The 27,295-nt window shown below is 43.3% G+C and overlaps 2 protein-coding genes across 2 annotated transcripts in view; both read right to left on the reverse strand.

The window, feature by feature from the left end:
* LOC136851710 (uncharacterized) overlaps positions 1-15,212 on the reverse strand; it is a 29,675-nt gene extending 14,463 nt beyond the window's left edge. Inside the window, exon 1 of the mRNA XM_067126056.1 lies at positions 15,033-15,212. Within this exon, the coding sequence (XP_066982157.1) occupies positions 15,033-15,212 (180 nt within the window). The remainder of the gene's footprint in view (positions 1-15,032) is intronic.
* LOC136851878 (probable phospholipid-transporting ATPase IIB) overlaps positions 1-27,295 on the reverse strand; it is a 351,307-nt gene that overhangs the window by 86,148 nt on the left and 237,864 nt on the right. The gene's annotated exons all lie outside the window — the stretch shown is intronic.

A 27,295-nucleotide genomic window follows, 5' to 3' on the forward strand; every position in this document is an offset into this window, starting at 1 on the left:
GCCATGCGGTTCTCAATAAACAAAAGGGGTAAATTAGGTTTTGGGGCGCGCTGTGCAAGAATTCTGGTTTATTATAATAGCTCCCCATGGAAGATAACATACGAGCCTCATTCGGGCTTGTATGTTGATATCCAAGAAGTCTGCACAGCTGATTTACTTTTATTCTTCTCCCAGCAAGAAATGGAAAAACTTTTACTTTACTCTATCCCCACGCAAAATGGAAAGTACTTCCATCACATTAATACTAAAGTACTTTAACATGGCCCATTAATTTCTTCAAGTTTACGGTATACGTTACTTTAAGATTACGAGGACAAGATAATTTTGAGGCAGGAGACAAAAATTCAAGAATTAATTTACATATAAGTTCCTTAATTCAAAATCAACAAGGCATGCGGTTAGTACAGTCTGCCTTGAAGAGGCTGTGTAAATGATAAAACAGCGTTTATTTTTGTAAATGGCATCCCCTTTATGTGATATTGTAATGACTATACCTAATTCGCCAACTTGACCCTTACTCTGGGGTGTTTTGACAGTTGTAGGCAAGCGAGAGTATTCGCGAGTTTTAATTCGCTAACTTTAAACCACGCTAATTTTATGTGTCCACTGCCCACACTCGGGTACAGGCTATAAATAGATACTCGCTCAATGTTATGACGGGATGAACAGACAAAAAGACTCGGGGTCTGGGACAAAACAGAGTTCTTAGAAGGAAGGGGAAAAAGGAATAATAATAACAAAAGGAAAATTAACATGATGTTACAAATGAAAACGTGACCGCATATAACAGGCGGAACATGTCTCTCGGATTTTACAAAAGGGGCATTTTAAAATCACAACGGCAAGAGTCTATGACTCGCAATTCATTAGAAGAGAAAGATAAATAAATAACTAAAAGAGTAAATGATATTGGCAGAAAAACCAAGGGTAATAGAGTGAGGAATTTATTGTATTATACGGGAATTTATTGTCCTTCGCCTATAAATTATGGTCCGGACTATGTCTTCAGCCCCAGGGCTGGAAAAGGGAACCCCCCGAAAGGGCGCGACTCCTTCAGGAAGAGCTGACACGCATGCCCTGTGCCAAGGTATGGGTGCAAGGGCGTGCCACTTCTCACTGTGTTATTCTCAATGATTTATACATTTGGAGGGGAATGGTATCCAGTATTTAATTCCCTCTTGTGGTGATAATTTAAGAAAAAGATTAATAGAAAATGATTAGAGATAGAAGTTCCTGAGGAACGGAAGAAGATAGTGGAGGGTCTGACATCCCCTTCTGGATTAGAGGTGCCAAGACCTTCGAAAGATGAAATGGTGGCACAGGTGCCAGGGGAGCTCTAGAGCTCTTTGTAAACTACCTGGAAATTCCCATGCCCATGGTAATTCCGCTGCGAACCCTTCCTACTGGGACAGTCGTCCTCGGCTGGAGAAGCGGAGGGCCCAAGACCGGAGGGCGGCACGGAGTGCCACCTGGGCCTGCTGCTGCAACAGCTGATGCAGGAGTCTTCCGTGCTGGTTCTACCATGATCCGTCGCAGCTCTTGTAGTTCATCGGCCAAGTGAGAGATGGCAGAATCCTGACTTGCAATTGCGTCAGCGATGGACTGAGGCAGAGAGGAGGCGGTCGGGGGCGGCGTGAGCGGCTCACAGTTATCAATGATCAGCTCGGGCACGGGTTGCGAGGCCGCACCTTCAGGTGAGCTTCCGCTGTGGTCGAGAGGAACCGTCTCTCTTACTGACGCTGGTAGCGGTGCCAGGCCGGGAGAAGAGAGGGGGTCCTGAGTTGGATCCCTGAATGGAGATCGGGGTGGTGCTCTGGCGCTGGCACTAGGCAGAGTCAGGCATTATCAGAGGTTTCTTGTGCTCATCGGTCAGGACGGACGAAGCTTGGCACTGCTCGGTGCATGCAAGTGGCACCGCAGGCATTTGGCATCTCCGGATGAAGGTCTGATTGGGGCCCTGGCACTGGCACTGAGGCAGGGCTGGGCACTGGAATTGGATCGGGAACCAATCGAGGGGGCCACGGTACATCGTACTCAGGTGGCACTGGTAGGGACTGCACGTCCTCCTGGTACCCAGGGGGCGCCAGTCTTGACTGGGGAGATGGCTTGCTACTACATGATTGCAAATTGTTGATTGGTGAGGTCTTGTGACTCAATTGGACCATAGGGAGTATCATTTTAAACTGATTTACTCCCTCGATCGTGACGAGCTTTCGTCTATTGACAATAGCTCTGTCCCTTCGGATGAGTGGTATTTGCACGCCTGAGTCCTCGAATGCCGTGACTCGGCGTGTGGGGTGGCTGCCGCGTGGAGGGGCCACATATATGGGGCCTTCGGTGGGAGGGCCCAATGACTTGGAGTTCGTGACGGCCAAGGCGACGGCGGGATTATTTGATTTGTTATTGTTCGGGCATTTCGCCCATGCAGGAGAATGGCCATAAACCTTGCATGCTGTGCAGAAGGTTTGGCTAAAGTCTTTCTGCGCTGCCCCTGTGGAGGGCGCAGGCGAGTTATTGGGTGGTTTTCCGGGAGAGAGAGGTGCTGTTTTCTTGTTTCAGCACTGTTCAGAGGAATGCCCTGTCTTCTTGCAATAATGGCAAGTTAGGGGCTTGCCCGAGTTCCCATTCTTATGGGAATTTGATCCTCCGAGGAGGGACGGGGATTTATCTTCCGCCCCATGGATCCTTCCTGAGGGTGGTGAGTCTCCCACATGTCTGCTATCCGGCAACACTCGGTGAGTGTTGCTGGGGTTTTTTACACTACACGAGTGGCGAGGGCAGGAGGGGCGTAGCGCAGGAAATTCTTAAATTTAAATCGCTCGAGTACCTCGGCGGCGCTAGTGGCTCCTTCGGACTCGAGCCATTTGGCCAACGCCCGCTCCGAATGGTATGCCCAATCAGACCAAGTCTGGCCTGCTTCTCTTGGCTGCTCTCTCCAATGTCTCCTACACCGCTCGGGGGTAATCTCGTACGCCTTAGTAACGGCTTGGCATATGGCTTCCCAGTTTCCCCTATCCTCTGCCGAAAGGGCGTGGTAGGCAATGAGTGCCTTTCCTCCCAGGAATTTAGTGAGGACAAGGGAGAGTTCCACGGGGGAGAGGTTGCAGGACTCGGTCGGCCCTTTCAAGCCATACTTCGGATTCGGACTCTGTCCATTTTGGCATGAACGAGTGAGCTTGGCTGAGGGCACTCATTCCCGCTGCAGGAGGTGGGGGGTGGTGTTCTGTCGCTCTAACATCTGGAGCTCATGGGTGCGCTGTCGCTCTCGATCTTCCCATTCTCTCTCCTCCCGTTTTTCTTGGGCGATTTGTTCTTTCTCTTGGGTGATTCTCTCCTTTTCTCGCTCTTGCCGTTCTTTCTCCCGTTCTTGACGTTCTAAGTCTCCTCGTCTCTCTTGGGCAATTCTTTCTTTCTCTCTCTCTCCGCCCGTTCTTTCTCCTCTCGTTTCTCTTGGGCGATTCTTTCTTTCTCTCTCTCCGCCTTGGCATCGTCCATTCGCTCTTGATCCCAGTCTCTCAGAGCTTGCCCTGATAGTCCCATATCCTTTCCAGCGGACATGTAGAATTTGATGTCCTCATTTTGTTGGGCTCTGGTATTAGCCATCTTGAAATAATTGTTATATGGTCTGGACTCTCTAGTGAATCAAGTATGTCTGAGAAGACTCAATTGCAGGAATCTGAAACACTCAAGTGTTCAGACTGCAGGAGAATGGATCTGTCTGAATAGGACAGTTGATCAATAAGTCTGAGGAGACTTTGTTAAAATTCAATATGTCTCGGAAGACGTAACTGGATTTTATGTCACGCTCAAACTTGGCCGGCTGTAGCGTGAAATTAAGGTGTTGTTCTAACGAACTAGAATGATCAGTCCCGTAAGGGCTTAGAGGTGTGTGAAATACACTAATATAATGTCTCAAAAGGACTTGATTTTGGGTTTCCCTCAGGAATTAGAAATTCTCGCCTCTTGCGACGTAGAATTTTTTTAAGAGTCTCTCAGGACTTGGAATTTGGTTGAGAAATTCTCGCCTTGTGTGACGTAGAGTTTTATTAGGAGTCTCTTAGGACTTGGAATTTGGTTGAGAAATTCTCGCCTCATGCGATGTAGAATTTTATTAGGAGTGTCCTAGGACTTGGAATTTGATTGAGAAATTCTCGCCTCGTGTGACATAGAATTTTATTAGGAGTCTCTTAGGACTTGGAATTTTGGTTGAGAAATTCTCGCCTCTTGCAACGTAGAATTTTATTTGGTTTGCCCATAGGACTTGGAAATACGATTCGTCCCTTAGGACTTAGAAATTACTAATGGGGAAACCCTAAAAAATAATTTTTGCTGAGAATGAACGAAAAAGGTTACACACGCTGGCGTAGGCGGGGGGTGAAGGTCGTCTGACAATCACCGGAGTTATTTTTAGATTCTGTGTGAATGAACCAGTCTATTTATAGACCGTCTGGGACTCTGGGGAATTTCCCGGTCGTCTGAGAGGATAACAGTAAAAATGACCTAGTAATTTCCCCTAGAAGCGGAGTTCAAATTTCGCTTTCTTAACACCTAATTCGAGTTTTAACTAAACTAAGAGAAGAATTTCAGCAATGCAAGCTGATCTCGTCTTGTCCCACGTGGGAATTTATTCGCGCCTAAATAATTCGCTAATCCGAAATGCGAAGTAAAATTTATCACAAAGGAATTTCGTACTATTCCTTGAAGCAAAAAAATAATATGGCAAAGATTTTAACACAGAGGAATTTCGCACTATTCCTCGAAGCAAAGAATGGTTAACACTGGTTATTTCCTAACTACCTATCCTGAAAGGCATGCATTAATGAATCTAATACGGCGGTTCTCTTCTCTCAGTGAATACATGCGTCCCTATCCCTAATTCCTAGGAACAGTCACGATTGTAAAAAAAAAAATTTTGCTAAGATAAACACATTACTTACGTGGAACTCTTGGTCTGTGCTCTTGGTAACAGGTTCGGAATTTGTCTCACACCCAGCTTAGCTTTGCTAATAGCTGATCTGGCGAGTTGCAAATGCAATGACGCAACAATAGTGGGAAAAATGAAACCGCAAATGAGATCTATGGCCAGGTCGCCATTTTTACATATTTCCCTGGGTTTATGGTATTTTACAGGCCGGCAACAGAACTTTATTTAATTGGACTTGCGTAAAGGGAAATCGTAAAAAGAATAGAGAAAAAGGGGAGAATTTAAGAGCTGAAGGCTCTACTTCATAAGGAAATGTTATGTAAACACTTGGGATAAATTAAAGAATTATATTTACAAAAGCAAGCATTTAAAGGGAAAATGGATAAATAAATTGATAAAGGGCTTGCAACGCCTGAAGATCCTTCTTCTAGAGTCTTGATTAAAGGCAAGGCACAGGCCGAGATGAGTCCACTGCGAATGGGTCCCTCTGCAAGAGAGATTTACACATTACACGCCAGTAAAGGAACAATTTAACACAGAATAAGTCTCAAGTTTGCACTGAGGGTGCCAAAGGCTCGAGGAATGAATGACCACTTTACACTCGAACACAGGACATTGGGAATGGCACTGGATAAACTGGCACAAGGACAGAAGTGACATGCTGGTACTCCAAGCTTTCTAAAGGGCAAACTTTCGTGGCCGAAAAGTCTTTACTCGCACGTTACCTTAGGGGAAGTGGGTCTCTGACGAAATAAGGACGAGGGATGAACACACATATGGTGGTGCCCTCGAGGATAACTGGAGACTGGAGTCTGACAGGGGAGATGAATGTTCTCTCAGCAAGCTGCATCACCCGCCCGCATGTATGGCTGTCCCTTACGACTCCTTACAAGACTAACTAACTAGCTAACTGCTTCTCTCCCTTTTAAGGCACGCGGCCAGGGGTAGGGGCCGTGTGCAAGCATGAGTCACTGGCCAGGTGGGCAGCAATTCCGTTGCCCTGGCGGGTTTTCTGTGGAGGTAAGACAATTCAGGCAGCTTAATTTGCCTTTAGAAAGTCCATTTAAGAAGATTAGTTGGGCTAATCTTCTTAAGAGAGTGGCATAAAATATCCTTCTGGCCCCTGTTATCTGTGTCATCTCAATATCTGTTCCAGGTAAAAAAGGGACAGATTGGAATGTTGATAATACGATCGGCCATGCGGTTCTCAATAAACAAAAGGGGTAAATTAGGTGGGGGGACGGGGCGGCCACAGTAAGAATTCTGGTTTATTATAATATATATATATATATTACTATGAAGAGACACCCTTCCCAAGCTAACTCTCCCACCTAGCTTCACATACGGAAATAAAATAAGATATAAACCTTCAAGCTTGTAAGAAAAAACCTTTAAGCTTGTAAGAAAAATAACGTAAAATGCTCCTTCTTAATCTCTAACTTATTGCTCCCTAGACACTCCTTAATCTCCTTTTCTTTGGACCCATGACTGCCTGAATACCTCTGTTTCCAGGAACGAAGCCATTTGGAGACAAATCCCTGCCATAGGCTAAGATGAGCCGGTGAAGATTCACTCAGAGAGAAACTTCAGGGGCCCTTAGCAACTGACCACGTGACCCTTACCCTGCCATGTGATGACCGGGTCAGAGAAAGCATGCCAACAATCTGTGGGTGCAATCATAGAAAATGGAGCATCAAGAGAGAGCGGGAAGTTAATCCTCCAAAGGTCATATAAGGAGCCACGTGATCTGAAGACAGACAGAGGCATCTTGGCTGCGGCACAGCTTCCCCTTGACCCCCCTCCTTCTGGGTCATATCCCCGATACGTGGCTTTCTTGCTTAAGCCCAAGTTTTCATACCAGTGAAAGCCCTCTAAATTCCTCCTCCATTCTTATCTACGGCGAAGACAACCTCCAACAAAGAAAACATACCCTGATCAAGGGTATTTCTTAATCACTCACGAACTTATTATTCTTTTACTGATTTTTCTGTTTCATTTCAGAGTGCAAATTTCCATGCTAGACCTGACTTTATTATTTCAGTGCATTAATTTACTCGTAAGTGTTTCAGTGTCGTAAATCAAGATACCTTGGCACCTTCCATGCACTTATCGACTTTTCCTTTGATTACACTGTTTCTTTCCATCACATAAACTTGTGCATTCTCTATTACAGACAGACACTTGCTGTGGAATCTTCCTTTGATTGTGCCGTGCTTGCCGTGTTCCCAACCATGGCCATTTAGCTCTACAGTGCCATTGAAGTGGATTTCTTCGACACCTTGAAATTGTTGTTTGTTAACGTGAATTTGTTATTTAGCAGGACCATGTTTCCTGCCCTCAGTCAATCCCCATTCTTCTGATTTTGTTGCTAATGTAAATATAAGTGAATTTAAAGTGAATCTAAGTGTTTATCTACAATTTCTCCCTATTGAGTAAAAGCCTTCAGCTCCTTTTCTTTTCTGATGTGATTGATTGCCTGATCCCAAAGTAGTAGTGATATAATAGAGTTCCTATGGTAAGTGAAGCATTCTCTTAGAAAAAGCATAAAGGTAAATTCACTGCTCAGAATCTAAGCCCCCTCACAGGCAAAACCATAATATATATTATATATATATATATATATATATATATATATATATATATATATATATATATATATATATATATATATATATATATATATATATATATATATATATATATATATATATATATATATATATATATATATATATATATATATATAATGTATGTATGTATTTGCGTGTGTGTTGGATCTCTTGCCTCATACAGTAAGAGACCCAAGAATTGGAAGACTAACACCCTCTGGATTCACTCACTTATATGTGCTGGCCTGTCAATAGTACTTCCACTGCAGGTACATTTGTGTCGACGCTGGAGGTTTGCACAGTTGGATACAGCGGGGTGTCTGACGATGCATTTGTGCTTGCCTGACGATGGTCAGGATTTAAGTACATGGAGGCATTGTGAGTGCGTATGTGTGTGGCACTCCCTAATGGTATATTAACAGGGGGATAGACTCTTGCAGGGGGACTTAATTTTGAGACTGGGTCTGATTTGGTTAGTGGTGCAGTGTTGAAAGTCCACCACTGGAAAATCTGTTATTTGTCACCATAGAAAGTGAGTATCATAACTCATGAGTGCATATACCTTTTCCAGACATTTGGTGGAAAGACCCAGTTGTGCTGCAGTGAAATCCCTCTGTGTTTCCATGATACATTTTCCTATTCTGTCCTCCATTGTACATTTTTCTGTTTTGAATATGAATGTTAATTAACACCATTTCAGGCTTTAATATATGATATGTTTCTTTCAACAGGAATTCTGGTTTTGTCCTGTGAGGGTGAATATTTTGGAAGTGGTGGTTTTTTTACATACTATATGACATTTATTGTGGTCTAGAATAATTATGACCTGTTCACTTTGTTTGGTGACCAGGGTGTTAGTCACTAGTATTAGGTGGTTTAGAATCATTAACCTGAATGTTTGTGAATCAGAATTTCCTCTAGTGATGATTTCCATTTGTAGGGGGTGGAATTCACTCCATTTCATGGTCGTAGCCTTTGCTGAATTACTTTTGTTAAATTTGCAAATAATGTGTAGTTTTGTACTTCAGTGTTTAATTTCAGTAGGCCTTTGTTTAAGAATAGGTTTAGTGAGAGGAGTCGACAAAGGAGAATTAATTTACTGACCCAGGGATGAGCCACTGCTACCAGAGACGGGCACAGAAATAAAAGATGGCCCTATTTGACCTGGAGATAGGGTCATTTAACATATATATATTATATATATATATATATATATATATATATATATATATATATATATATATATATATATATATATATATATATATATATATATATTATATATTTATATATTATATATTTATATATTATATATTATATATTTATATATATATATATATATATATATATATATATATATATATATATATATATATATATATATATATATATATATATATATATATATATATATATATATGTATATATATATGTGTGTGTGTGTGTCTGTGTGTATATATATATATATATATATATATATATATATATATATATATATATATATATATATATATATATATATATATATATATATATATATATATATCACACATTACCACAGGTGAAAAATAAGAGAGACAGGGTGTAGGTCCTGACCAGTTTCAACTTTATTTCCAAGCCATTTGTCAATGGCTTGGAAATAAAGTCGAAACCGGTCAGACCTACACCCCGTCTCTTATTCCACCTGTGGTAATGTGTGATAAATGAATCACATACAAAAGTGATAATAATCATATATATATATATATATATATATATATATATATATATATATATATATATATATATATATATTATATATATATATTATATATATATTTCTACATCACCTTATACTTACTGGGATTCTGGGCTGCAATGGATGATCATAGGGGGTTCTTTACATTGCCAAGGAAACTACCATGTTTTGACTAAAATGTGACCTGTTAAGGCAGACCCATAGAAGATTCGATCAAAAGGAAAATACTGCCGTAATGCCTTCTTCATGTGAGGAAAGATTACGTAAAGACAATGGGTTTCTCTTAATTAATTATATTTACATAACACACACAGATCAGAAGAATGAGGAATTACGGGCCAGGTAATAACAAGGTCCTGTTAAATGAATGGATCCTACACAGGATAAATATTCTACACCGATGATGTCTTCACGAAAGGGACATCGCAGAGGGGTAGAGTAGGGGGTGGCATAAAGCCACTGCACATGGGAGAGAGCCGAAGAGTTGGTTTCACAGCCAAGGCTGATCTGCAATGTGATGCAAGACAGTGGCTTGCATGAAACAGTAACTCACTCAAAGGGAGCGCACGAATGGTGCCAAGCAACTCGGTGACAATCACTAAATGCACAGTCACATTAACACTAGACATTTCAACACAGATTTACTTAGGGTACTCACACAATAAAACAGAAATAAATCAGGCAGAAATTACAGGATTGTGATTGACTAAAAGAAACCTCATTCTGGCACATTACTTCATCAGGACGACGGTGTCCTCGTCCGAAAGGAGCTCGGTGATGGAGGGAAGAAAATGAAGGGAATGCCACATACAAAAGATACTGGCTCGAGGACGAACACATGGAGGGAGTGCAAGGAACAGGCAAGAGGGAGAAGACAGCAAGTGTCCTCGGTTAAGTTCTGGGTGCTTCTCAGGCCTCTTCTCAGACCAAACTCTCTGCGAACTGCCCATCCGTGGCCCTTATGTAGCTTCGGAGGATTACACCTGGTCATCCTTGTAGGTGGTGTTGTAGTCAATGCCTGCTCCGTTTCCTATAGGACCATGCACGTGTAAGGATCTTTGGCAGTCACTCTGAACAGAGGAAGTAGTAAGGGCTTACCAGTATAGGGAAGGAGGGAGAGAATTGGTGAAGGGGCAAATGATACTCATAGTTCTTTTACTTAAAAATAAATAAAATGAGTTTTATTCTTATGTCTCATACTGTGTTATCATTAAAGCTGGTGAGATTACTTGGAAAGAAGTTTCTTTCATTGAAATATACATACATACTGTATATGTTTGTCTGTTTGTGTGTATATATATATATATATAAATTGTAAAGACGTTTTCTTCACCTATTAATTATGATCATGTATCGCATTTATCAACGCAACATGAATCTCATGTATATATTTGTATGTAGAATTTCCTGGCCTTTTTGCCAATATATATTTTACCAATGTATGTACATTATGTGTCTTGTTATTGTTATTTGATTGACTGTTCACAAACACAAATTGCTCTCACTCAGCGTGCGGATCATGGAGACCTGGGGTCAGGCACCATGTTTCCGTCCACACACGCTGCTATGTATACCTTACGCCCAGGTAATAAATCAATCAATACCGAGTTCTGTCTTCTTTGACCTCACAATTGGTGACCTAAGGAGCGACGGTAAACACAGTGGTTTTGGCTTCACCATTAACAGACTCACTACAGCTGCTTTACCTTCAGAGAGCCTTTAACCGAACCATACGACAACAAAGTCTAGACCTATGACAGCTCCTTCTTTAGGCACATTCTGGCTTTCTCGAACGGTTTGGCCCTGCCATTTACGATTTACGTCAACTGTATTCAGAAGTCATTAACGGAACCACACGGCGTATAGTTTTCACTTCTGACGAGCCCCAAACACCGTTAATGGACTAAATACGGTGCTTATTTCGCGTTTTGGTGTGAGTCAAAATGTCAGACGCTGAGGTAGAAAGTTGTTCTGAGGACACACACATCCTCTGCATCCCCCTCTTGCCTTCGAAGGCAGCAATAAGCCAGGCGATGAAACTGCCACCATTCTCGCGGCAAAATACTGCATCCTGGTTCCTGCAGGCAGACACCCATTTCCATGTAGCTAAAATCACGGACAAGAAAACCAAAGTGGACGTCACCATGACAACGCTGCCGGAGGAGGTCTTCAACAGAATCACCCCATGGTTGGACTCGCAGCCGGGCAAAGTCAAGTACGAAGACCAACTAAAGAAACTCATTGACACATACTCCATGCCCGTCCCAGAGAGAGCCCAACGCGCCCTTGACCAGATGAACCAGCCCCTGGGGGACGCATCACCCAGGGATGCCTGGGACGAACTATGAGGTCTCCTGATGCTGCCGGGCTTTGACTCAGATGGATGGAGGAGGGAGATCAGCTTGTCACGGGAAATATTCCTGTGGTGCCTTCCGCAGGAAGTGAGGGCACAAATCATGAAAGCAGACACGCTCTCGATGGACAAATTGGTGAGCCTCGCACACAAATTCCACGAGGCCACCAAGGCATCCAAGAACGCTGCAACACCTGCAGCCTGCAGCCTGGTAGCAGAAGAAGCCGAAGAGGGGGACACGAACGCTGTATACAGGAAGAAGGCACCGCCACAGCAACAGAAGATGAGGACAAGTCCAGCCTGGTGTTACTTCCATCAGAGGTTTGGAAAGGACACCAAGAATTGCAGAGCCCCCTGTTCTTTCACAAAAAACTAGGAAGGCTGCCACCCATAGCAGCAGTAGCTGCAAACCTTAGGGAATCCCAGCCAGTAGGATTCTTCATCCACGACGCCATATTGGGACGACGGATGCTGATAGACACGGGGCTATGCAGTCGCTATTTCCGCCATCGGGGGAGGACCACGACCACACATCTGGTGCCGCAGCTGCACTAGTGGCCGCAAATAGAAGCCCCATCCGCTGCTACGGAACTCGGACCCGCAAAATATCCACCCTGGGCCATAAATATGAATGGCCCTTCATCACTGCGGATGTCAAGTTTCCCTTACTAGGCACCACTTCCTTGCACGACACGGACTGCTGGTAGACGTCAGCCGAAAACATCTGCTGGATACTGGAACCTGCCGCTCCCAACCGCTCTCCGCTGGACCGGGAATGCCCGCTGTATGCTCCAACTCATTGAACAAATACAGCGCCCTCCTGCACGAATTCCCAGATGTCTTCAAGCCAGAACTGCATCAGGTGCCAGGTACCCAGGCCAAGCATAGCATCCATCACCACATCACCACCACAGGCCCGCCGACACACGACAAGTTCCACCGCCTGCCTCCCAAGAAACTTCAGGATGCTAAATGAGCATTCGCCGAGATGGAAAGGATGGGTATCTGCAAAAAGGCATCGAGTCCATGGGCGTCCCCCTCCACATGGTGAAGAAACCAGATGGTTCCTGGAGGCCCTGTGGGGACTATCATCGGCTGAACCTAGTGACAGCACCGGACCACTATCTGCTGCCAAACATGCAGGACCTAACAGGAGCCCTGCACGGGGCCAAGATATTCACAAAAATGGATTTGCTCAAGTCCTATTTTCAGGTGCCAGTACATCCCGACGACTTTCCAAAGACAGCCATCATCACGCCATTCGGGACATATACCTTCTCCTTTCCACCTTCGGCCTCAGGAATGCAGGGGCCACATTCCAAAGCCCGATGGACTGCATCTTGGGGACCTACGTTTCTGCGTCTGCTACGAGACAACATCCTGATCTTCTCCAGGTCCCCAGAGGAGCACCTGGGTCACGTCCGGGCTGCGCTGAAATGCCTTCGGAGTGGAGAAGGTAGACTTCCTGGGCGACAGATGTCCTCCCCATGGCCTTCAAGGTGGATGCAATGAGGGATTTTCCAACATCAAAAATGGCATGGTCACCTACTACCGATGATTCGTGCCGGACATCGACCACATCATGTGTCCCCTAACCGGAGCACTGACTTGGGAAGTCCCACAGCAAAAGGCGTTCAAACAGACGAAGGCAGCCCTCGCCAAAGCCACCACCTTAACATATCAAGACCCCATTGCCCTCCTGAGACTTACCACCGATGCCAGCAACGCCGCCAGGAGCTGTGCTGGAGCAGATAGTAGACGGTTCCCCTGCCCGCCATGCTTTTTAGCCGTAAGTTAAAGCCGCTGGAGACCTGCTACAGTGCATTCGACAGAGAACTGCTGGCAATCTACCAAGCTGTGCAGGACTTCAAGTACCTCTTGGACGGCAGCCCATTCACCATCCTGACAGACCACAAGCCATTGGTACATGCGTTCACGAAGGCGGGAGATGCATGGTCGGCAAGACAGCAGCGGCGCATGGTTGTTATCTCCGAATTCGGATGCACCATCAGTTACGTCCGTGGCAAGATGAACCCAGTAGCTGACGCCCTATCGAAGATTGAAACAAATTCTGTCCACCTTGGCATAGACTATGAAGACCTGGCGAAGGAACAGGCTGCAGACCCGGAAACGGCAGCTTACCGTACAGCACTTACCACACTGAAGTGGGAAGACGTGCCAATAGGTGAATCCGGATCGACACTTCTCTGCGACACCAGCACAGACCGCCTACACCCCCTGATACCCGCGTCACGAAGAAAGCAGGCGTTGGACATCATCCACAGCTGAGTCCAGGGTGAACTATCTGTGCATAAAATGTACACAGAATTTGTCATCTTATACACCTATATAGAGAATTCACTAGGACCAGGGGTTTATCTGGCATGTACTCACGATTCTTAGATATCAAGGGTCTTTTGTTCCAACACCTTTTTATATCAGTTTTATATCATTTCTTCCGTCTCTTTTTCCTTACAACACTTCCAAAATTTTCCTCTGCTCAGTTCATTCCTAATAATGCCAGCTTTTTACCATGTCTTTATTATATCACAACAGTAGGCGTTCCTATTCTCTTCCAGACACATTGCAGAGACCCAGCCAATACCTTTGCACTTATTATATAATATACCTTTGTTCCTGGGGTGATACAAACATCGCCCTTTATATTAGGAGTATCCTTCAGCACAATTTAGAATGACCTTTGAATCTTGGTAACAAAGTGGGGAGGGGGTAACCCTTCACTTGCCTCCCTCTCACCATTTCACTCTTTCTTTGGCTGCCATCATGAGAAGACATTCCTGCTTGCTCTTCCTTGTGTGCTTGTTGGGTTCTTGGACATGGATGAGCAGCTTTACCGTTGTTTCTTTTTACCTCTTTGTGGACCCTGTGCATTTATTTTGCTTTTTTATGGTTTTGTTTTTCTCTAGTTGAAGAAGAAACATGGCCAACACCGTGTGGTGGTCATGGTTACCATGTGGATGCTTCATATCTCCCATATTGGTAGACCCACATAATATCTGTGCTTATTATAGGGAAGGGATTGTTGTTGATCTCATTTCTGTGAAGTATGTGCTTGGCACTTTCCTCAGTACAAGAAGTACAGCAAGATACAAGAGATAAAAATTTGAAGCTTTCTTAAAGGGTAACATTCCTCTGGTGACGGTGTCAAATCCCTCCAGTTTTACTACCACCAATTGCCATCCCTCTTCCACCCATGCCAGGATCTTCCCCTCCTAGGAGGGTTAGCACCCCTAAGTCTGACAAATCCATTCCATCCCTCTTCTGAAGATGAGAAGTCCAACTGGGAGGTATCTTCCTCTATACAAATTTGGGCTTACACTTAATCTTCCAGGTTTTCTGTCACTTGCTTTCTTCCTGACTTGCTGGCAGGAAGGAGGGAAAACCAACCACTGGTGTGCCTGCTGCTGCCACTGCTGCAGTTTCTGTGGCTACCTTGTTTGCTGCAGGTGACCCTCTAGTGGCAGCTTTGTTTCTTGTAGCTGACCCTGTAGGTGTTGTGACTTCTCCTGTTCCAGCCTTGACCAGTCCAGAGTTGAAGGCGAGTAAAGGAAGAAGCGTTCTCACCATTTTTCCACATTTTCTCCCTCACTGTTGTCATCTTTTTTCAGTTCATTTCTTTCATCTCCCGCCTTGTCCCTGGACTCTTTTACTCTATGCAGGAGGAAGACGAAGAAGGGGAAGACCTTGCATAAGAAGTCTAGGAGGACTTCTGCTCGCTGCCAGGTAAGAGAGCAGAGGTGCCAGTTCATTGCAAGGTAATCATTGTACCTCAGGCAACGCTGGCTTGGAAATGAGGTCTCCTGCCCTACACCAGCTCACTGTGCACAGTCAGGCTTACAATGGGATGCCCCATACCAGGCATGGGTTACACCTCTGGAGGCCCCCCCCCTCTCCACAGCTGTGTTCAGTTGCAACAGGGTGGGTATGCAGCAACCTATTCACTCTCCTGGTTATGTATGGTCTCCAGATTATGCAGGGTCTTGAACAGGGCAGGTTCTTCCTTAAGGTGTACACACTCTCGAAGGTGTGTGCTTACCAAGCACTCTCAATCAAGGGAGAGATCTCCTTTGATCTCTCCCATGCTTTGTCTGTGTGGTTTGCTGTAGGGGTGTGAGGCACGCAGGAGTGGTGGTGAAATGTCTGCTCCTCCTCTCTGTCTTCTTCTATTCTGCTTTCTCTGGTGAGAGGCTCATTTTATGGTGGGCAAGAATGGTGAGGCCTCTTCTTCTCCAGGAGAGGAGATAGCTCATGCCTCTGGACAAAATCAGGTCTTGAGGGCCCTTCTCTGAACCTCTTCAGTCCGTGCTGGAGGAGCATTTTTAAGAGGGCTATTTTACTCACTCACGTGCACAATAATCTTAGGGAGGCAAACTCTGCTTCTCATTTGCCCACTGTTTCTGTCTCTACGGAGTTAGTCTTGGGCAACACCCCAGAGGTAACAATTACCATCGGTCAGGTTTCCTTGATCGGTTGGCTTGTGGTGTTTTTATGGAGGCAAAGACCCTGATCAGCAAGTGAAGGAGTTTGTTTGCTTCAAGCAGATCAAAAAACCTCCCAGCTGCTTTCACACCAACTGAGGCATTTTATTTCTGGAGGATGCAGAGGCTAGTCCTCTGCAGTAGGATGTGTCAGTTTGCTGGGTGAGGAAAACCCTCTCCCTGGAGGGACTCCATCAGGAGGACTGCTCTTTAACACTAGAGAGGCAAATGTGTTGGAGTCTATAGCAGTGGCAACTCTCAGGCTGTCTCTTGGCTAGATCTGTGGATGTCCACTCTCAGTTTATGCTGTGACAAGTATCTTGGCTGCAGATAAGAAAACAACGTACAGGAGGTTTCAGATGTCTGAAGGTAGGGCCTTCACCTTCTTGGCACACCAGGTCGCCAACCAATGGGCAAAACTGGTTCTTTGCAAGAGACAGTATTTTCTTCTTGTCCTCTAAGCAGGTGCCCCATGATAGTAGCCTCTCACTGCAGAATGTTCAGTGTTGGGCTTGCTTCATTATTCTCCTCCAGGGTAGGTAGAAAAAAGTTAAGTATATCTTAGTTTAACCAGACCGCTGAGCTGATTAACAGCTCTCCTAGGGCTGGCCCGAAGGATTAGATTTATTTTTACATGGCTAAGTACCAATTGGTTACCGAGCAACGGGACCTACAGCTTATTGTGGAATCCGAACCACATTATAGCGAGAAATGAATTTCTATCACCAGAAACAAATTCCTCTTGTTCTTCACTGGCCAGTTGGAGATTCGAACTCACAACCAACAGAGTGGTAGTTGAGAACGGCACCCGCTCACCCAGTGAGGAACTATGAGGCCATGGTTGAACATGGGAGGGAGAATTCCCATGAATCCGTCTTCAACTGTGAAGTGCCCTGCAAACCATTGCAGGGGGCCCAAGGTACCTGGAACTAAACCTCCTGGTTCAGCAAAGCCCTCTACATCTGGCTCACTGAAAAGCCTGTGCTTCAGAAGCCCAGACACGAAGGCCAGATTTCTGCCTCTTCCAAGAATGGTGAAGATTCTTTCTAGCTCTTTTGTCTCCCTTTCTCTTGCCCCTCCAAGAAGGGAGGAAAGGTAAGGAGAAGGCAAGAGGTCACTGAGACTTGCGATACCCTACCTCTGTTGCTAAGAGTAGGAGAAAGCCTTTCAAGCCATTTAGCAAAGTGACAGCAACAGAGAATGGAGTATGGGTGGTATCAGTCATCTGGGTCAGGTACAGGCTTCTCTTCAAGGATGTTCATCCACTCCTCTCAAAGACAACTCAGTCTCCAGATTCGTGGAAATCTTGGGTCATGTTAGCAGAAGTGGAAACAGTAACAGATAAAGTTGTCATGGAAGTCATAGATTGTCGTTCTGTGGGATTTACAGCTTTTTCCATGTAGAGAAGGCAGCCAGAGGTTGGAGACCAGTGACTGATATCTCAGCTTTGAGTGAATATTTTATGCAGACTCATTTCAAGATGAAAACTCTATGTTAAGTGTTAGATTTCATGAAAGTGCAACTTCATGCTTTTGAGAGACCTGCAGGATGCATACTTTCAAATACCCATTCACTAGGAGTCTTGGCAGCAATGAACCTCCACTTTGTCTATAACGAGACTGTATTTGAGTTCAAGGTCTGGTGCTTCAGACTGGTAACTGCTAATCAGGTGTTTACTCATATTATAATAATAATGCATAGTAATAATATCCTTTATTTCATGGAATATACAAAGTCAAGATTAATACAATACGCACAGTCTAGATACACGTGATAACATGATAAAAATGATAATCAGTAATATCCACACAGTTGCTGAAGAAGTAGAAAAATAGCATTCATAATAATGGTAATGACAGTAATAATATTGAGAATAATCGTAAAAAATCTTAAAAATAATAACGATTAAAAAGCAGATTGCATACAATTAATTTCCAGCTAGGGGCCTTTGGTGGTTACAGAAGTCAGGTCCAGAGGGCTAAATGCCTCCCTGCTTAGGATGTTTTTTATGAGCGAATTGTTGCTGTTTCTCAGTCGGGTGATCGGACTGGACTGCACAATTGTTCACTTAACAATGATTTTTAAATTATCCAGGCAGTTTTCTGTGAACATCTGCATGTTGTTGGAGTACGAGTGGAAGAGCACGTTTCGTGTCTCGGTGACAAAAGGCAAACCTCCTTGCAATCAGGTTACCATTTGCACATAGTTTACAACACCTCTGTTCCATGTCTGTCGTATCTTTTAGTTCATCTGTGATAATGTGCCCCAAATACAGAAATTCATGCCTGAATTCCAGATGATGATTTCCAAGGAAAATTTGTGGTTCTGCAGTATGCTTAAGCGATCTCGGGAGCAAAAGTAAGTATACCTTAGTTTAACCAGACCACTGAGCTGATTAGCAGCTCTCCTAGGGCTGGCCCGAAGGATTAGATTTATTTTACATGGCTAAGAACCAATTGGTTACCTAGCAATGGGACCTACAGCTTATTGTGGAATCCGAGCCACATTATAACAAGAAATGAATTTCTATCACTAGAAATAAATTTCTCTAATTCTTCATTAGGGGTAAGTGAACGGTTGGAGGTGAGCGAAAGTGTAAGAGTAAGAGAGCGTAGCAGTGATAGACGAGTGATTGAAAGCATGAATGAATCGTTGCAAGAATTGGAAAGGTCAATGAGCGAATGGGATGGGTTAGTTGAAGAATTGGAAGAGGTGTGAAAGGTATTGGTTGGGAAATGCTAAAAGGGGGGAGAATTATAGAGGGATGAATAAATTTGTTTTTATTTAGCATTTCCCAACGTTTTGTGAGAGAGAGAGAGAGAGAGAGTGTAATTGTCGTTAGCGTGTGCTTCGGTTGTTGGAAGAGGGATGAGGTCGTTAGTTTGTTTACGGCACTGTCTGTCTGTGGAATATGTGAAGGATTTTTCGGTTTTGGAGGGAGTCTTGAGTCAGAGCTAGTGCTAGTCAGTCGTTTGGTTTTGGACAGTTTTTTGTGTGCTTTTGAGAGTTGTTGGTTTTCCTTGTTAGTGTACTGTTCTTGTTGTGTATATAGTTCTATCTTCTTTTTTTATGTTTCCTTGTTTTGTTTGTGTGGTTTTGGGTGCTGTGTTGGCGACCGTGGACGCCTTACTCCATCTTCCAGCAACCGAGGATCAGGGTGAGTGTTGTGTACTGTTTTTTGTGTTTTTTTAAATTCCGCCACACAATGAGGAACTTATCTCAGGAGCAGTGACATGCACTGGGTCTTGCTTTCGTTGTGTAGGATATCAAATTCCTCTGCATATCTGTGGCAAGTGTCGATTAGTCGCTGGAGACCTTGTACTGATCGGGAAATCAGAACCATATTGTCGGCATAACAGAAGTTGTTTATTGTTGTTTCACTGATAGTGCATCCGATTGGGAGTGAGATTGTAAGAGCCCGACGCCGTCTCTTCCAAACACTTGTGTGTTCGTCAATCATCATCCATCGGAGTGGACAAAACAAAACAAGAGCATCTCGTTTTCTTTCTCTGACGGAACGCGACTTCAACCATACAATATTGCCGTCTGTTTCTCCCAAACCATTGTTGTCTTGATTTATGTACAATCACCACTACTTGCATTGCCATGCAAGCATTCTAATCATGTACTCATGATGTTCCACCGAATCTACTGTATCAAACTGTATGTATGTTTCTGTTTGTGAAGACGCCAAACGTCTCGCCATTTCACATATATTATGCTACTGCATTGTATTCATTAATCTGTCTTGAATCTCATGCAACTGGCCATATGTAGAATTTCCTGGCCTTTCCATTGATGTGTGTTTTAACACTGTACATTTATTATGTGTCTCAATATCGCCATCTGTTTGTCTGCCGACAAACACAGATGTCCGAAACATTACCTCTGTTTTGCTCTGACTGTGTATAGATGCTACTTTGCAGCTTGCACAGGCCAATAACATCTTCGAAGATTCTGTACATTCATTCAGTAAGGAACCGCCAATAAACCAATCAACACCCAGCCAGTATGTCACTCAATCCTGTCCTTACATGATCGCCCCACATTCCTGTGATAGCCTCATCACCGATGACTTCTCCTACTCTCTTTGATAGCTTCTTAGTTTTGGGATTAGGGATTGAATGTCATTTCAAAGACAAGGGTAATTGCCAGATGCTAATTTTCTAGACTTTGCACCAGTTCTTAGTTGCTTTTCATTTATTCTGCAGTGCTTAAGAGAAAGTTTGAACTGCGCTCTCGCCTGTCTCATTAGCAATGCAAAATGTCCTTCCTCAGGCTACCATTTTGCCTCCACAGTAAAAAAATTTCTCGTGAATGTGTATACAGATCTTTAACCAAGTCATTCCAGCTAGGATCTCTCCTGTGGTGGTCATTTCTACATTTTTGGTTAGTGCAAAGTAAGGTGTCTACTGGTTGAACTATTGACTGCAGCCTATTTTTCTTGGTTGCCCTAAAGGATCTGGTTTTCAGGTTTTAAAGTCCCAGTTAATAGCAGGTAGGCGATCTGATAGGGGGTTCACAGTAGGGAGGGATGGGGTATTGAATGGCACCTTAGTCTTGACTTGGGCTCATTTGGAAGGTACAGTATTCATGTTCTGCAGTACCTTGATGATCAGTTAATCCTGTCTTTCTCCAGGGAACACCTTGGTGATAGGGTATCTTCTGCTGACTTGTTGTCTCGATCTGGGAATCATGACCAATTGGCAAAAGTCCGATCTCATCCCCAAATAACAGGGAAGGTATCTGGGTATGCTCTCGAACTCTTTAGCATGAAGAGCCTTCCTTGTGGAATTTCGTCTGAAGAGTCTGAGGAAGGTAGTAGCTCAGTTCCTGTCACAACAGAAACTGCCTACTCAGCTATGGCAGGTGGTCCTAGGTTATCTGGGCTTGTTGGAGAAGCTTGCGCCTCAGAGGCAGTGACCTTTTGTTGCTTAAGTGTTAACTGAAGTAGCATTGGTCTGCCTATCTTGATCCACCATCTCAACTCGTGTCTCGGAGTCAGGAAGTAAGGCAGGACATTTATTGGTGGCTAGATAACAGACACTTCCTAAAGGGAGTTCTGCTGAGCTCCTCCCCCCTCTGCAGATGTTTCTGTTTACTGAGGAATAAAAGAATGGATGGGGCGCATACCTGAAAGGAATATTCATGTCAAGTGTTTTAAGAGGTGCAAAATAATGAGCAGGAGGACAGGTACTGCTAGTTTATTCAGAACGCAGGTTGCTTATAAAGCGGCGTGCTGACGTCACACAGAGGAATACAATAGAATTTAGGTGACCCGAGGTCATTTACTCTCTATGTAATAATTAAATGGATAAATACAAGTAATGTAAAAAGTAAGTTCACAAGAATTGACATAACATTCTAACACATGTGCAAAGAAAACAGATACAAATGAATTAGTAATAGATACATATTTACACAGGAAAAATATGGCTAATTTCGCTTGACCCGATCTTGTAGGAGCGATATCGAAGAAAACGGGTGGTTCACCATAGAACACCGGCTCAGCGGAGACTACAAATACTCCTGCCGGAGACGGTGTCGTGGACGTCAAGCCTAATGGTTTTGGGCTCCTGGGTTCCTCTGCTGCCATGGCAGCGTGTTCTGTTGGCCGCCGCCTCCTCCGTTTTTTGGATGGGTGAAAGAGCAGGGGGTTTGGCAGTTCCGGGCGTCCTTGCCATACCGCTGGTGGTAGTAGCAAGGCCCCGGTGGGTTTTTCTTGTTGTGGTATGCTGGCTGTCTCCTGGTGATGGCACTTATCTCCTCCTCTGCATTATCCTCCAGCTGGAGGGAACTGATGGGGTGTGCGGGCGTGGATGCCCGCTTTGCTGCCCTTGTGGAGTCCGTCAGCCGCTGCGCCGTCCTGATCAGGTCCTCGAGCGGCATTGTGTAAGGGTCAAGGATCTGGGTTCGGACCTCCGGGAGGAGCTGACGGAGGAGGATCTCCCTTGTTAGGCTAATCTCCGACTGCCTACCGCTGCTGTCCGTCTTGGGAAGGGTGAGGAGGTCCTGGATCACGCCCCAAGTCTCCAGGATGTTCTGGCCATGCCAAGGGTTGTTGACAAGGTCAAAGGTGCGGGCGGCCCTCTCGGAGACCGGCAGGGAGCAGGTCTCGACGAGAGAGGTTTTTAGATGCTGGTAGGTGATGGGGCGTGTGGCAGACACCGACGGGACGACCTTCCTATAGACCTCCTCCGGGAGGGTGTTGATCACGGCGTCGGCGTGCAGCACCCTGTCATTAAGTCCCACCAGTCTGAATTGCCCCTCGACCCTGTAGAGCCATTGATGATGGGTTGCTGTGCGTGAAGGGTGGCAGCTTTATGGCGAGGGCGGATTTAATCTGTTCCGTCAGGACGGGCAGCGCGCTGGTAGCAGCGTGGAGGAGCGTGTGAGCCTTGGCGCGGGCGGGTCGTGCGCGAGGGGGATATCTGAGTCCGCGAAGTTCACAGTTAACTGTATGTGGGAGGGAATGTCCGCGTCCATACTCACTATTGCCCTCTTACTTGGAGTGGGTTACTCGCGTCAATGCGCACCTGGGAGCGCGCCGTGTGGGTCCGCTAATGACGCTGGTGATTTGCCGACGAGAGTCAGCACGCCTGAACGCTGGTTAAAGCACCGTGTTTAGTCTGTTAGGGGCATGGGGTAGTTCATGGAGCCAAGACTAGGTCACCGTATGAGTCCGCTAATGGCTCCGGGAACCACTCTGGGGTCACCACTTTAAGAGGTGCAAAATAATGAGCAGGAGGACAGGTACTGCTAGTTTATTCAGAACGCAGGTCGCTTATAAAGCGGTGTGTAGATGTCACACAGAGGAATACAATAGAATTTAGGTGACCCGAGGTCAATTACTCTCGGTAATAATTACAATGGATAAATACAAGTAATGTAAAAAGTAAGTTCACAAGAATTGACAACAACATTCTAACACATGTGCAAAGAAAACAGATATAAATGAATTAGTAATGGATACATATTTACACAGGAAAAATATGGCTAATTTCACTTGACCCGATCTTGTAGGAGCAATATCAAAGAAAACGGGTGGTTCACCATAGAAAACCCGCTCAGCGGGAACTTTACAGTGTGGACAAAGGGCACACCACATCTGCAGAGTAGCATCTTGAAAATGTGAGAGGCTTGGTTAACTATGGCATTCCAAGATCATTTAATAGGGCATTTGGTGGTGTTGATAAGTGACAACATGACCATGGTTGCCTGCATCAACAAACGGTGACAGCAGCTTTTAAGGTTGTTGGCCAGATGCATTCTGGGCAGGCAGAATATTCTAGCAGATCAGCTCAATTGTCATGGTCAGGTGGTCGGGGTGAGTTGGTCCCTACACCCGCTGGTAGTTGAGAGATTGTTCAAGATATGGGGATCCCCCATGATCAGTCTATTTGTAACCAGGTTGAACAGAAGACATCCAATCTTCTGTTCCCCAGTCCCAGACCAATAAACTGCAATGGAGGATGCATCCAACATGCCTGGGACATTACGGATGTGTATTCCTTCCTTACTTTTAATCTCCACAGATTGATCAACAGTTTTGTCACTCCATGGTCTTAAGAACTCTGGTAGCTACTTATTGGCCTCACTTTGAGTGGATGCAGATCTGCTGACACTCCTGATCACGATGCCAATAGAGTTGTCACTGTGTCCCACCTTTGTGTGTCAACTGCACATTCACAAATAAGCAGTCCAGACTGTCCACCTTCATGCACGGAGGTTATTGTCTTGTACATGGTAATTGTCTCATTTTGTGTTTCATTATGTTTTCTGTTGTTAGGTTGTTATTTTCAGTCTGACAGATGGACCACCCCACTGTAATCTTCAATATTTTGCTTCTTACTTTTGGGGGAGTTCCATGCTCTAAGCATTCTTTTTTATATTTATGCTATGTGCTTCAATTTTGGACATCCTTTGGGGCGGATAGTGATTCAAAAGTATTCTGGTTTATGGTTTTCACCATTTCTTGACACATCTGCTTGCTGTTGTTGTTATTGACTTTGTTTGGGTGTATGTATGCTCGCAGATTGAGCATTTGGTATGTATGGCTTTTGTTAGGTTGCATAGTTCTCTAGCTTTACAGGTAGACATACCAGTTCTTCTCACTAATGGTTTTAGTTCTGTATTATAAATACAAAACTGACTTGTCTTGGATTGGGCATAGTGTTTTAGGTCATATTTAATGTATCTGGAGGTTGCAACATCTTTTACTATGACCAAACCTAAGTTCTTCATTGGATGGGTGGGTAGAGCTCTCGGCTAGCACGCTGTTGGCCCAGCATTCAACTCTCTGGCTGGCCAATGAAGAATTAGAGGAATTTAATTCTGGTGATAGAAATTCATTTCTCGTCATATTGTGGTTCAGATTCCACAGTAAGCTGTAGGTCCTGTTGCTAGGTAACCAGTTGGTTCTTAGCCACGTAAAATAAATCTAATCCTTCGGGCCAGCCCTAGGAGAGCTGTTAATCAGCTCAGTGGTCTGTTTAAACTAAGATATACTTAGAGCATTGCTCTTTAATGGTATAAAGTATGTTTGTTATGAATTTTATTTTGGTAACTTTCAATGTGCTATCATTCGTCTTTTTTACTCTTGATTTCATGAACCTCAAGGTCATGGATATTGCTATTCCTGATTTTAATGACTGTAGATAAGATTTTACTATTTCTTTCTTTCTGGATATGAGGAAAAGCTGCAGTTCCTTGAGTTTAGTATCTTGTCGTGCCTTGTTACATTATATTAACTTTACATTGTGTTAGCATCACTGATTTACACATTCTGGAAAATTTCAGACGTGTTTTGTGGTTCTTTTTTATCAACCATTAATTTGCGCTATGATTATTTTTCTGTCGCATTCCATTTTCAGCTCATTATCTAAGTTGTGGAAGATATCCTTCTGTCTGGTTTTAGTGCTGAGAATGTTAACCAATTGTCAAAACCAAACAAGATTTTCAAAATATGTGAGAGCAGGATTTGGTTGTATGGCTCAACAGGAGCTTTCCCTTTGTTTTTTTTGGGTTGGTTATCTGTAGGAGTATTCCTATCCATACCTTTTCTTCCTTCGGACCAGCCCTAGGAGAGCTGATTATTATTTTAAATTTTGCTCATGATATAATGGAGATATTTCATTCAGAATGAATCATGCCCCCAAAAGGGAGTCCTATTAGTGGAGGACCAGTACTGCTACACCTTGGATATAGCTGCCCTAGGAGATCCACCTTAGTATAAACATTACCTTCATCTTCACAGCTGGAAACAGACCGTGCTTAAAGGACAAGGATTGACTAGTTTTCCATCTTGAGGGACAACTACACACTTGTGGTAAGAAAGGGTCACTCCTGATGGCTGAAGAGGAGAAATGGTGTGAATAAGGCATGATACAATAGCTAATTTAGTTTTGAGAAACTACTTATAGGCGAGTTATGAGTCATATCTAGGTATTTGCTTGACTAAGGGTTTTTCACATTGGCAAATCACACCATACTTGAGATCATTTCTCAGCCCCATCAGAGAACAAGATCACTCTATAATAAAAATTCCTAGTGGTTTGTATTAAAGAAACGCTAAATTTGCAGTTTTGTGCCAATTGCATCCATTGCAGGCTTTAATATATTAATATAATTAATTTTTGCACTTTTGTTTTTTCACCTTCTGTTCAATATATGTTTACTTTATTTATTTTGATTCTCTTTTACTTTCCTCCTCTTGCAGATTTTTACATACAACATCCTTTCTAGATTTGGAAGATTGTTATCATATGTTAGAGTATTTTTACCACACAACCACATTAGCTATTTTGAATCTTAAAAAATAAGCTCAAGGGGCTAGTTTTACACAAAAGGGAAAATTTTAGCAAGAAAGATTTGAAGTTGTATAGCTAAGTGCAACAAGACAAAGAAACAAACAGATGTAGTGAAAATGATGAAAAGCAATAATTGGTAGGAAATATGACACTAGGATTGTGTTTATAATTTTTTATTATTCAATTTAGAAATACAGATATAGAAGCTCTAGTTACCTATTCACAAAGAAACTTTGGTAGAAATGTTGGTAAATTATGAAGGAAAGCCATCAAGAGTCATTCAGTCATTTTACTGATGAAATCAACTAAAAACCTGAAACTTAACAATAGCTAACCTTAGCTAATATTATTTGGTTCCTAGCATCAAAACGGCATAAATAAAATTGTTTTGGCTTTCATATACCAAGAATAAGCTGGCCAAGTTTAATTCTTTCAACATTTGGTATCTCAACTAGGTATTCTGAATTCAAAATTAATGCAATAAGAGTAATATAACTATTAAAGCAAATATAGCAGCATATTTATATCACTCTATACAAGCAGTAAAAGTGTACAGCAAAGAATATTATAAAAAAATATTAACATGGCCATTAACAATCATAAAACACATACCAGTTTTTCATTTTCAAAATTTTCAATACAATCAAGTACTTAACAGATAAAAACAAAGCACTATGCTACCTATAATTAAACTTACTTTTTTAGCCTTTTTATCAAAACTACTTTTCAGTGGTAGCAAACAATTTGCCTAAATATGAATATGGTACTGTATCTATATAAAAATACTCCTACTTGAACACTGAAAATACAACCATATGAAAAGAATTATAGGAACTTGTAACATAAAAATTATTGACATGGTAGATATATAACCTGGGTGAAATATGTACAAATGCCTTGAGAAGAAAATTGCAACCTATGAAATTAATATTTTTATTATACAATTAATTATTTGGATACTTACCTCCTGTTAAAGTTAGCTTACATCTTTGCACTGTCAGGAGTGATAGGCATTCAAAATAAACAAGAGAATAATGCTTGACTGACCCAGATGGACTGTCTATAATCACCCGTTTCCCACTGGGTGGTGTTGGAATGTTTACATTCTTGTCAGAATTTTTCCTGACCACCCACTAAGATGTGAAGGGGTTTCCACTTCAACAGTAAGTATCCAATAATTAACTTTTATTATAAAAATTACCATTATCTGGGTAATATTCATCACAAATAATCTTACCTATTGTTAAAGTTGGCTGACTACCACATTGAATGAGGATGGTAGGTTAGTACCAGAGAAACATCAACTTTGCCATGCAAGCTAAAAAAGCTTTGTTAAGGGAAAAAAACTTCTTGTGTGATCCTT

Source organism: Macrobrachium rosenbergii, chromosome 24 (genome assembly GCF_040412425.1).
Source record: "Macrobrachium rosenbergii isolate ZJJX-2024 chromosome 24, ASM4041242v1, whole genome shotgun sequence".
In the NCBI taxonomy this organism is placed as follows: domain Eukaryota; kingdom Metazoa; phylum Arthropoda; class Malacostraca; order Decapoda; family Palaemonidae; genus Macrobrachium; species Macrobrachium rosenbergii.